Below are 12,356 nucleotides of genomic sequence, written 5' to 3'. Positions count from 1 at the left end.
TCCTTCCACTTTGCTTAATTTGATTTATAGTTCTTCGTGACCAGCAGCTTCCATTCCATTGGGGATTACCGTTGACTTGGGATTTCCTACTCGCCAATGGTAATATTATATACAAGCTATCTCGCCGTACCTTCGTTTTTATTGGATGTAAATCTGGGTCCCACTTTTAGAATCCAACCACAAGAAAGGTAAGGGTGACACGCCTCGTCGGAACGGTCATTTGCATGTACCCTCGACGCAGGGTCTCTACGCTGTCCAGCACGAGGGGACGTTTTGTGTTCCCCGCCTGGGGCGTGTACCCACCGGCTTCTCACTGGGTTAACTATGTGGGTCCGGATGACTTGTCCAATTATGCCGCGGGTAGGAGTTGTTTCGGATTCCGAGATCGAACGCAGAGGGCGCCGCTCAAGTAGAACGGAAGATATCAACACGTAACCCCGGGAAAGTTTCGGGGTCGTTGATGCCTCGTCGAGCTCCGAAGATCGCCAGCCTCCTCAATCTTATCTGTGACCCGCAGGTCGTACCGGATTGTTCGCTCGATTTGTTCTTCTCCTTTTCGCCCCTCCGTTCTTCTTCCTGGTGGTAATAAAAAGATACGCTCAGGAGACGATCCTGTGACCACCAGGGTACGGACTTCTCTTTGCTCTCCGGATCGAGAGGGTGAGTTCCGGCATCGTGCTCCTCGTTTGAGGCTACCAAGCTTTGATTCTGGGATTCGCTGGACGAGGAATCAACCGATGTAGCAGCAGCGGTGCAAGAAAGATTCGACCTCGATTGTTATTTTCGCCGATTTTGTTTACGTTTCGTGATTCTTGTTCTGTCAACCTTTTCCGCCTCCGTTTTCTTTCTGCCATTAATCTCGATGGATTTCTCGTGGCGTTTCTTGATCGTCTCTTGGAATGCGCAATGACCTCGTTCGTATTGATCAGGGCTATATTCCGGCTGGGTTTCTTATGCACCCGCTTATCCCACTTCAAATCCGAGATGAAGTTTGGGCAAACATTCACGGAATACCTCCACGGAGAACAAGAGGCGTTTCTGAACAAGTGCTCGCATGTCGAGTATAAGCGTCTCAAGAAGTTCTTGAAGAGCTGCCGGGTTTGCCGGGCTTTGAGCGAGAGTGATGACGGCGGAAATGACCGGCGCGAGGAGGGTAAAGAGATGTCGGAGTTCTGCCGATGCAATTCTTGTGCATGTATGCTTCGTTTCCCCACTTAGTTGTTGTTTGGTACCTCACGTAACTTGTCTTGGATCTTGGTCGCTATATAAATTGCTAATTGCGGTAAAACTCAGGGAAACTCTGCACGTAAATACTAAAAGTGAAATGAATGTTTTAAGCATTGGAATACACTTATGCTGAGTTGCACATTTCATATTTCTTAGATTGCAGAGTGAGTAGGACAAATCTTTTTCTGCAAAGAATTACTCTTAATAATTTTGATTGGGAGTCTAATCGTCGAAATGAGCTTCAATGTCTTGTTTCTTTTCTCTGTTGTGATGAACAACATGTGAGTTTCTTTTCTCACATGCTGTTGGTAACATTTATGGTTGATCCGGTGATGAACCTCGGTAATGTATTTAAAGGATGATTTCTTTGCTGTAGAAGTTCTATTCATGAGGCAACCCTGCTAGTTGTCAAATTCTTCTTGGTATTAAAAAAAATTATTGTGTGTTCTTTGTAATGACAGATGCTAAAACTTAGTGCTTATATTAGAATTGGTGTCGATATGAAAATTCCCTACATCTATAAGGTGCAGGCACAAATATTATATGATTGTTTTATCAGAAGTCAATTAAATGATCATTCTGACATATACTAATTCTGAATTGTTTCTTCTTCTGCAGTGTGTGATCAGATGTTCTTTACTGAACTCACAAAAGAGGCTTCAGATATAGCAGGTTGCTTTAGCTCGAGAGTGAGGCGCCTCCTTAATCTTCATGTTTCTTCTGGATTGTATAGGTACATGTGGCGTTTGCGGCACTGTTTTATGGATGATCAACAAGTTATGATACAAGAAGGAAGAATGTTACTTGATTATGTCACAATGAATGCTATTGCCATAAACAAAATACTTAAGAAATATGACAAAGTAAGTTGCTTTCAGAAACCACTTGGCTTGGTTTGTAGCTTCAGTGTTTCAACTATAATGCAAGTGAGTTTCTTGTATTTTACAACATATGTATTGTGTCCTTCAGATTCATGGCTCTGCCGACGGTAGAAAATTTAAGACTAAAATGCGAGCCGAACATATAGAGCTTTTGCAGTCACCATGGCTGATAGAGCTGGGTGCCTTTTATCTAAATTTCAGTGGCTCTGACTTTGGAGAACCTGGCGAGTTTTTCCACAAATTTTCTTGTGATCTAAGTGATATGCAGCCTGTAATGACCATGACTCTTTCAGATTCGATGAAGTATGAATACAGCCTGGTCTGTGCTATTTGCTTGGTAAGACTTTTCTTTCACGTATTCGGGAAATGTTGATAAGTTTCTTTTCCATATGGAGAGTATGACATCATCAACTTTTCAACACAGCATGGAGATCCTGACTTAGTCATCTTTCCAGTGTTTCTTGTATATTTTTCTTCCTTCTTGTGAAGAAAGATTGATTGGAGTCTGTGATGTTCTTTTATACAATTTGTTAGGTGTAAATCTTAATTTGCAAGTTAATGCTAACTCTGAACAAAACGAGAAGTGCAAATCTATATGACAAAGGTTGCACTGTCTTTTATGTATCAATTTGAACCAGAGTTTTTGATCTGGATTTCTGTTAAACATGTGGAATGTGTCTTTCGTAGTTCATTGCAAATACGGTTACCTTGTTCTCTTGCAATACATTAATTGGTTTCTTTTTTTTTTTTTTGCCCTGTTTCTGACTTTGGATTCACCAATTACTTTTTATTTTATTCTTTGATCTCCTTCTATGACCTCGATAAATTTATTGAAAACATATCTTATGACTAAAAGGTTGCACTATGATTATTGATTCATTTTTAATTTATCATAAATTTGAATTATCGGTCCTTCATGGCTAAACTTGTCCTAATATATTCTCTGGTTTTCTCAGGATACAGTCTTCAATCCGTATGCTTTAGGTTGTGGCCATCTTTTCTGTAAAAGCTGTGCTTGTTCAGCTGCTTCTGTGCTACTCTTCCAAGGCCTCAAGGAAGCACCTCAAGGAGTCAAATGCCCTGTTTGTAGATCAGTATGTGAACTATTTTACATTTCGTTTTTCAGTTGGTTGTTACAGTTTGCGTTTGTTCTTAATTATAATATGTTTGTGGTTATTATGCTTTTCTCATTGTGCATGAGAACCTCTGAAGTTCAAGAATTAATTCATTTGAATATAGTTTCAATTTGCTCATTCAGACTATATTTGTTTTGCACTGCTTTACATTCTTTTTGGTGGTTTAAATTTAATAAAGTTGTGGAAATCTATATCTGTATAATCGCTGAGATTGGAAGAAAATTCATTTGTTTGTTAACCATATCACGTAAAAGGTCTGTTTTCATTTTTTATAGATCTACTTGATAGGAACATTAATAAATTATATGAAATAAATGGATGCTACATGACATTCTAGCAGAAAATATTTTCCTGAAGCTGTCTAATGTTGTGCAAAAAAATGAGTGTTGTTGCTTACACAAATTGCTATGTTAACATCTGATTAAAAGGGAAATATAACACAGTATTAAAGTAATTAGAATATCTTCTTTGGTTAGTGCATGGCTACTAAGTGTAGAATACATTTATTCTTGTTATTATCATTAGTGTAACACCCCGATTAGTCTCATATTGGGAGTGGATAAAACTAAGATTGATTTATAAAGGTCTTATGGGTGTACAATTATCAATTTCAACATAAGCATTTTGGTTAGTGATTTGAATTCACCGACTTTGATAGGCCAATTCGCCCATCAGGCTCGGGTCGTGACAAATGATATCAGAGCTGACCTAGTATTGGGACATGGTAAGAGGCTAAATAGGAAATAGCTACTCGTGGATGAAGTCAAGAAACTCATCATGGCGTGAAGCTACCACTGGGTTATGACTCATATGCATCATACTAGGGTTTGATCTAGGTTATGTTGGGTCTTGACGAGGAAATTAAGCCCTTGGGTGAGGGTTATTGTAACACCCCGATTAGTCCCACATTGGAAGTGGATAAGATTAAGATTGACTTATAAGGGTCTGATTATTGTATTATTATTAAATTTAGTTTTTAAGCATTTTGATCAGTGGTTTAGACTAAAAAAAATTGATAGACCAATTAGCCCATCAGGCTCAGACCGTGACAATTAGAGTCGTGATGATGCTTAATGTTGGTTCTAAAATCCACCTATATTCTAGTCTCAGAGAACTCAAACCTTTTTAATGACTTCGATTTAGAATTAGGTAGAATGGATGTCATATTTTTCTCCAGTTGTCTTCTTCTGTTCAATTTTCTTTGCAATAAGCTAGGAGGATCCATTAGGGGACAAGTTTATTCATTTTAAAAATATTAGTGATGAGGTCTAGAGCATTTTGGATACAACATTTGTCCAATCATCCATTTATGTCGCGAATGTAGAACCTGATGCCTTTAGGTTGTCATGGAGTTTCTTGTAGAAACTTGTGAGTTTGGCAATTCATCCATTTGAGTTTGCTATGACTAAGAAGTAGTGTGGATCTCCGTCATTTTCTGTACATTTTTGCAGTAACTGGGCATGACATTTCTGTTGTGGAAATCAAAACATCATTAGCAATTAAGCTTATTGTTTCCGATACTTACACGATCAATGCAGGTAGGCGTGTACAAGGATGCGGTGCACATGGCTGAACTGGACCTCCTACTGAAGAACAGGTACTCATCACTTTCGCGGAACACCGGCACCAAAAATAACTCATTTCTAATTTGTTTTGACTAACCTTGTAGACGCAAGGAGTACTGGAAGGAGAGGATGCGCCGCGAGCGTGCGGAGATGGTGAAACAAGCGAAGGAGTACTGGGAATCACAGACTATCACTGCGATAGGTATTTGATTTGTGGAGTTCTACGGTTGGTTCGGATGGAGATATGCGCCATCCATTGATTGGGATTAGACTGTCATTTTTGTTGATGCTGCTTCAACCATATGGGTGGTCAGAAGAACGTGGGGCCTTTTAAACAATTAAGTTGGGTGTGATTTGGATTAGATGTTTAAACCATACTGGTAAGGCTTTTATTTGTTTCTGTATGCAATTTGTGCTGTTGAGCCTCGTAGAGGCAAATAATTGTCGACCAAATATATGCTAGTGTTAGTTTGGATCCAACAACAGAAACTTTAAACTTTTTGGATGCGTTTAAGCTGCATTTAAAATTATATTATATTTTTAATATATATTTAGAAAAATAATTTAAGTAAATATGTAATACTTTGAGTGCTCGATAAGCAATAGATGAAAATTATATGTAAAATTATATTTTAAATTTTTATTGAATATTATATAGTAATTTTTTTCTTTTAATATTTTTAATATGTATTTACAAATAAATATTTTAAAATAAATAAAATAATAAATATAATCTTAAAAAATTTGTATAGCTCAAATATATAATAAATAAATAAATATAATCATACAAATAAATATAGATTAATTTTTAAAAATAAATAAAAAGTTTATTGTATATAGCATATAAATCATTTTGATTTTTTATAAAATTATATTGATAATCTTATGATTTTGAATAATATCACACATACTGAATGCTATTATGAGATAACATACGATTATCAATATTTAAAATATTTATTAGGTACTCAATACATATTTCATATGTATTGCCAAAGATATCAAAGCTTTAATCAGTATATCTATCTCATAAGGTTTTTTTAGCATATCTTTCATAGATTGTTCCATTTTGATCATGAAGGCCCATAGGATTTCACATAACAATCATGATATTGTTGATTAGAGAGTTTGACATGACTTGGTCTCATCCTAATCCTAAAAGCACAAGCTCATCCTAGAAATCGATATGATACTCTCATATATTGATTAGGAGAACCGGTTGACACGATTCCGAAGTGCTATTTATTTGCTCGAGGTGGATTTTGCACTAGGTTGAGGTAGTTAGATTTCCTTGAACAACAGAATCCAATTCTTTCGATGCTTTTAAAAAATTCAAAAACATGGTCTTTCATTCCACGTGTGTCAAATCGGATCCTCGTTCCTAGAACTCACTTGAAATATAAGACTTGAATTGTAATTGCTACTATCGAATAGATCCTTCCTCTCTTACCCTTTCCCTTTAAATCAAACGAAAGGATCTCTCGCTATAGAAAGATGCTAAAACATAATTATTACAGGATTCTAGAGTCGAACCGAGAAACATCTTTGCTTCACTGAGGTTCCTGCATAAGAGGTCGACATCAAGAGAGTTCTCAAACCGAGAAGCGTCTTTGCTTCACTAAGGTTCTTGCACAAGAGGTTGAGATCGAGAGAGTTCTCGACTCAAACCCCTCCGATGAAAAAACCAATAGTAATAAGAATTTTTTCCTTTTCCCTTTTCATGTTTAGAGGTAGTCTTTTTATACTTGGACAATTAATGGTAAAAGATTAATGGCTTCTCCCTTAATATGTGATCCTTCAAAAGCTCATTTCCATATAATCAATTGATTTCTTTCCTTATTAGCGGAGGATGATCGTACGAGTATCATTTGACGTATACCTGAAAAATAATAATAATAATTACCAACGTCGAAAGGGAGAGATGTATTTTTTTATTAGGGATTAATGCTTCCGATTCATTGTCAGAAATCAACGCTCGCCAATAAAAAGGAAGGGAGATAGATTCGTCATCGAGGGTTGATACTCAACGATCGGTTCCCCACTTCTCAGCCACAGGGCACGGGAGATAGATACGTGGGCCTTTCCGCCTCGGTTACCGTTGAGGTGAGATTGGATCCCCGGGTGAGTTAGCCTGCCAAAACTGACGTCATTTCATTCCCCTGTATGGTTCAGTATACGTATGTACTTGGACAGCCTCATCTTTATCCTCTCGCTCGATCGCTCGAAGATGTCGAGCTGGTTGAGCATCTTCTACCCGCCGCCACCGTCGGCGTTCGTCGCGGCCATGTCCGTGATCAGCTGCGCCTCCCTCGCCTACTCCGGCCTCTCCGAGGTCCGGGGCAGGCACCTCCAGTACTCCAAGTTCTGGAACACCGGCCGGCCATCCGACGACGCCCGGCGGGCCTGCATCTCCAGCCGCGCGGGGATGCTGCTCCTCTACACGCCCGCGCTCGCGTCGGCGGCCGCCTCCTTCGGCGTGCTGGCCGGCGAGAGGAGCCTGCTGCTCGGCCTAGCCTTGCTGCTCCATTTCTTCAAGAGAGACTTCGAGGTCTGCACCATCTCGTCCCTCATCGATTGTTTCAGATCTTACGTAAATCATAGGCAGATTAGAAGATCGAAGCTTTGAATCGCTACACAGTAATCAGCGCGACATATCATCATAAGAGGATTGGATCTCAAGTTGTATTACCATTTCGAATATATTTCTATTTCTTTTCTTCGTTAGGAGATAATTGTGTTAATCAAAATCAATCTTCGTGTGCATTAAATTTGAGGATACGAAGAAGAAAGGCATAGGAAAGTGCACAAGCCATTAATGTAATTGACCTTGTCACCCAATTAAATCTTAGGATGACATTAATTATAAATATTTATGTAACACCTATTCTTCAATTGAACTTGCATCATACAATTTTGTTTTTTTTACAAGTCAAAGTCTAAATTAACTTGCTCATGAGACACAGGACGTTAAAACAAGTCCTTTCCTAAGGACCAACGATTATCCAATTAAATAAATCTTAAGAAGAACAATCGTAAAATTCGCTCCTTTGCGACTTGGTGATAAAGCGCAAAGTATGAAATAACTTATTGGGCTCCGTAGGTCAATCTGCATGAAGATCGAGTCCAAATGAGTCTCCTGACTTGACCTGATCCCTTTGACACTCAAGTCAGTCACGATGATGATAAGATAAACTTAGTGAATAATCAGTCACGATGATGAGCTTTCTATAGCAGGTTTAGCATATTGTTAGACCATAATATCATGAAAAATGAATACAAATTTGTGACTGCTACTTAGTATCGACAATGGGTCTGAAAAAATATCTAAAAGGGTGAAATTTAGATGTGGCGAATGTCAGCGGTTCGAGTCCGCTTATCTCCGGCCCGTGAACTTAGCTGATACTATGATAGCACCCAATTCGGCAGTTCGATTTATGATTTATCATTCATGGACGTTTCCGAAGTTAGTTCTATACATATGACCAGCGATCAGAAAAATAAATGCAATAGCTAAATCACAGTGTCAAGCCTAATACTTGCTTATCGGTATAAGTCAAACTTAATTCTAGAGTGAGATTTCTGAGATGATTTAGCTTGATTGCTTTGGCCTCATATATCTGAATCTTACATCTCGTATTAGTATCTTTTCACTTCCTTACAAAGAGCTATGCCATGCTTCACTAATAATACCAGTCTCTTGGATACGGAAAATTAATCGATTGTGTTCTATCTGCTTCTCTTTCTCCAGGTTTTGTTCATTCACCAATACAGCGGGAATATGATGCTCGACTCAACTATTCCGATCTCCTTGAGTTACTTTCTGAACACGGTGTGCATGATCTACGCTCAATACCTTACCCAGGGCGTGCCGGAACCAGCGGTGGATCTGAAATATGCCGGGGTGGTCCTTTTCCTGGTAGGAATCGTAGGCAACTTCTACCACCACTACCTCCTATCAAAACTCAGGGAGAAGGGTGACAAACGATACAAAATCCCAAAGGGAGGTCTTTTCCGACTGGTGATCTGCCCGCATTATCTTTTCGAGATAATTGGTTTCATCGGAGTTTCGCTCATCTCCCAAACGGTGTATGCCTTCTCCTTCACGACGGGCACAGTGTTCTACTTGATGGGTAGGAGTTACGCCACCAGGAGATGGTACCTCTCCAAATTCCAGGATTTCCCTAAAGAAGTCAAGGCATTGATTCCCTACATTTACTAGTGAGGCATCGTTGCGGTTCTCGGGCTCGCTCGATCAAATTCAATGAGATGCAGTGTTGAATTCGAACTAGCGTACTGGTGGCTTCATCTTGAATGCGAGCTTCATCTTGTGATTCGATCCTACAAAAGGTTGGAATTTATGGTTGTCTACGGTGCAAACCAGAGACTCTTTAGTGTTCCATTGCAGACAGGACGTTCGAGGAAATCTTGAGCATGGCAAATCATGTAATGTTACTGTGAGTTGACGAGAAAAGATCATGATAACGAAGAAAGAAATTTATGTACATCTAATATCAAATCACTTTGAAGAAACCTAAGAACCCTAATTATTGGATCGGCATCAAAGAGACAGATGATGAGTCTCTAAAGTCTAAACTATTGATGACAAGAAAAAGAAAACAGGGAAATCGCATGGCCAATACCTGAGGTAAAGATCCAGCCGACGATGTGACGAAACCCGCAACAGAGATCGAGAGGGAGAGAGGCGGTGAGGTTTTGAGAAAGCGGGGGAAGGGAGAAGCGCGGAAAAGATTGGAAGTTTTGGGAACAACGTGGGTCCCGCGAGAACCGGAGGCAAAATCGTCGCATAATTGTTGGCCGATCGAAATCCAAAATATCGGCGGTGATGGATATCACACGTAAACGCCTAATGCAAATTCCTTAAAAAAAGAAAACTTTAATTTTTTTTTCTAAACTACTTCTGACGAGAGAGAAATCATTGATATCTTGGTCAGCTTGATATAGTTTGAAATCGTATACATGGAATTATTCGAGGTGTCATCAAGATGGAAACGTCAATTTCATGTGTCACTTGCGTGAAGACTAACGTTGGGAGAGAAGTTAAAAAAGACATATTTGAGATGTACGAGTACTGTGAGTGGTCAAAAAAAGACATATTTGAGACGAGCTTTTATATTTGATGAGACAGAAGTCATTGATATCTTGGTCAGTTTGACATAGTCTGAAATTGTATACATGAAATTATTCGAGGTGTTATCGAAGTAGAAACATCAAGCTCTCAATGGACTAAGGTTTGAAAAAGATTTTTAGTGTCTCTAATACCCAAGTTAATAACCCGAGATGTATGAGTATAGATGTGAGTGGTCAAAAAAGATATATTTGAGATGAGCTTTTATATTTGATTATAAATTGATAAAATATTTCATGAAATATTTCTACGTTGAGGTAGTCTTTAACCACCTCCGATGGTCTCCCCTTGGCCTTTAGTCCATGTGGGCGATAAGGGAGGGGAAGGGAATAACATATAATCACTTGCCTTAGACTCTTGTCCATATGGGCAAACCCTAAACCCTACAACCCCTATTCCTTTTTCTTTTATTCCCATTTAGAAATCTATATTTTCTAAAAGATGATGTTCATCTCATTGGTCGTTACCTCCATCCTATCATGTTTGCCTCCATCCCTCATCACCATTCAATGTCGTCACCCATCGTCCATCACCTCCACGTGGTTATCTCTGCCCCATCACCCTCATCGGTCAATTACACACACTCTCTCTCATCTATCACTATGTCCTACCTTTGCTCTATCGTTCTTGTCGACAACCTTAACAAAGGAGAAGGCACCGATTATGATATTGCTTCCTTCTTCTATTGCATGGCCTATCATGTCAGACATTGCTTGTGCTTCCTTCCCGAGATGCTCTACTCTTTTGATTGAGTAGTGGCGAGGGATGGAAGCATAAGGGGATGCCCGTTTAGCATGAGAGACATGGAATAAAAGAGACATAAGAGATGACCCAGAACACCCTCCTCAAAGATGGTATGATGATAGACAAACGAGACTGAGGCGAGGCCATGGGCAAAATGAGAGTGAGGGTGAAGACGACAGATAAACGTATGATGATAACAATGGATGAGGGTGCACCAAAAATGATAGATGAGGGTGTCATGATAGTATTGAATGAGAGCATGAAGATAATAATGGACAGACAATAAGCGAAGTGGTGAGGTGAAGGCTATAGGTAATTTTATCTTTTAGAAAATAAGAAAATTTTTATGAGAAAAAAAGAAAATAAAAGAAGCTGGCTATTTAGAGCTCTTTTTTTTACTATTCATGAATCTTAAAAAAAAATAAAAAAATATTTTATATATTTGTAGTCCTATTAATGCCCATATTATCTTTTTTTTTTCTTTCTTACAACCCGTGCGATCCTTATACTATCCACTTTGTCACCTTCGATGCTCTCCCATCACGCACTCTCTATTATCACGCGTTTCAATGATCGTTATCTTATGCTTTATGAATACTCGTTTGAAAATTTTTAGTATATTTTTTGTTAACATCAACAGAAAATCTAATTTGTGTGAGTTAAATAAAATATATAAAAAATATGAACTATCAAAAAAACTTTAATGTTTGAAAGTATATTAATCTTGACTAGAGTTTTTACTAATAATTAATTTATACAAGTACATAAAGTATATATATACATATATATATAGAACGTTGTCGCTGGCCTTACCGCATCATTCGAAGCCGGAGCCACCGACAAGAGCGACCACCGTTTCTTTCTACTGCAAAGATTGTACTGAAGGTGGGGCCCCTTTCGTCCCACGGCTGTCGAGAGGCAGGTGCGTTACCGAGGAGGCTGAATCGGGCACAGAGAAATGGGCACCTAATTAGAACCACAAAGATCACATCACAATAAAAGCACACAGCGTTCACAGCACTAATCTTAAAGACCACAATAACTCCCACCGGCCGTCGGCCATCGGCCACAGCATCCTAGTGGAAACATGCGGTCCATCATTGATAGTTTGCTGGACTATTGATGATACATGGTACGTGAATGTGCTTCCACTGTGAAGATGTTGTTCTATGACAAAATTGGATGAGCATTTCTACAATGAATCAAGTTTTTAGTGCGATGGTGTTCCAGAGCGATCGCATTCTCATCAATCATAAACCCGAGGAATCATCATTCCATGATTCCAATCGATAATTACTCGCAAGACCAAGACTGCAACCCACGTCCAAAAGGTAGCAAACAGGTGGAACCCCCAACAGTGGTGTATGTAATAAGACATGCCATATCTCCCCTCTCTTTATATCTTGTCTTCCTCCTATTTAATACTAAGCTCAGCGCGGAGAGCCACCGACACCGACACACCCCCGTTTCGCCTCCGTCGTTACCTAACAAACCACAGAACGAATACCCTCCTCGTTCACCTGTCCTTTATTGGAGAAACGATGCCAGAGACATGTGGGTCCCTCTTTCACATCGAATCACGAGACGGGTAGCAGAGACTGGTGACGCATTTAATGAGAATGAGAATTAAGGGTGAAGGAGAAAAGAAAGCTGACCG

At 39.2% G+C, this 12,356-nt stretch overlaps 2 protein-coding genes across 5 annotated transcripts; both read left to right on the top strand.

Annotated features, from left to right (window-relative positions):
* Nucleotides 1–420: 420 nt before the first annotated feature.
* LOC103983517 (probable E3 ubiquitin-protein ligase BAH1-like 1) lies at nucleotides 421–5,218 on the top strand. 4 transcript variants are annotated; one of them, XM_065151613.1, is made up of 7 exons: nucleotides 421–517; nucleotides 930–1,195; nucleotides 1,846–2,090; nucleotides 2,197–2,445; nucleotides 3,065–3,202; nucleotides 4,783–4,841; nucleotides 4,914–5,218. In XM_065151613.1, exons 2-7 carry the CDS (start codon nucleotides 985–987, stop codon nucleotides 5,017–5,019), a joined length of 1,008 nt encoding a protein of 335 aa, XP_065007685.1. In that variant the 5' UTR covers nucleotides 421–517; nucleotides 930–984; the 3' UTR covers nucleotides 5,020–5,218. The 4 variants fall into 4 exon arrangements, with proteins under 4 accessions (XP_065007685.1, XP_018681460.2, XP_018681456.2 ...); XM_018825915.2 differs by lacking the exon at nucleotides 421–517 and adding an exon at nucleotides 524–660 and having other exon boundaries at nucleotides 4,787–4,841; XM_018825911.2 differs by lacking the exon at nucleotides 421–517 and adding an exon at nucleotides 524–660.
* Nucleotides 5,219–6,948: 1,730 nt separating this feature from the next.
* Nucleotides 6,949–9,311, top strand: LOC103983518 (uncharacterized). The gene is made up of 2 exons (XM_065152706.1): nucleotides 6,949–7,357; nucleotides 8,558–9,311. Exons 1-2 carry the CDS (start codon nucleotides 6,989–6,991, stop codon nucleotides 9,026–9,028), a joined length of 840 nt encoding a protein of 279 aa, XP_065008778.1. The 5' UTR covers nucleotides 6,949–6,988; the 3' UTR covers nucleotides 9,029–9,311.
* The last annotated feature ends 3,045 nt before the right edge of the window (nucleotides 9,312–12,356 follow it).

This window comes from Musa acuminata, chromosome BXJ3-5, assembly GCF_036884655.1.
Source record: "Musa acuminata AAA Group cultivar baxijiao chromosome BXJ3-5, Cavendish_Baxijiao_AAA, whole genome shotgun sequence".
NCBI lineage: Eukaryota > Viridiplantae > Streptophyta > Magnoliopsida > Zingiberales > Musaceae > Musa > Musa acuminata.
The sequence above is the reverse complement of the archived record's forward strand: the minus strand, read 5'-3'. Positions and strand labels throughout refer to the sequence as shown.

Bases quoted from the DNA above. Each gene is read 5' to 3' on its own strand.
- LOC103983517 (XM_065151613.1), top strand. From the start codon at position 985: ATGAAGTTTGGGCAAACATTCACGGAATACCTCCACGGAGAACAAGAG. The intron at 1,196-1,845 runs GTATGCTTCGTT...CTTCTTCTGCAG, and splicing joins CCGATGCAATTCTTGTGCAT to TGTGTGATCAGATGTTCTTT. The intron at 2,091-2,196 runs GTAAGTTGCTTT...TGTGTCCTTCAG, and splicing joins TACTTAAGAAATATGACAAA to ATTCATGGCTCTGCCGACGG.
- LOC103983518 (XM_065152706.1), top strand. From the start codon at position 6,989: ATGTACTTGGACAGCCTCATCTTTATCCTCTCGCTCGATCGCTCGAAG. The intron at 7,358-8,557 runs GTCTGCACCATC...CTCTTTCTCCAG, and splicing joins TCTTCAAGAGAGACTTCGAG to GTTTTGTTCATTCACCAATA.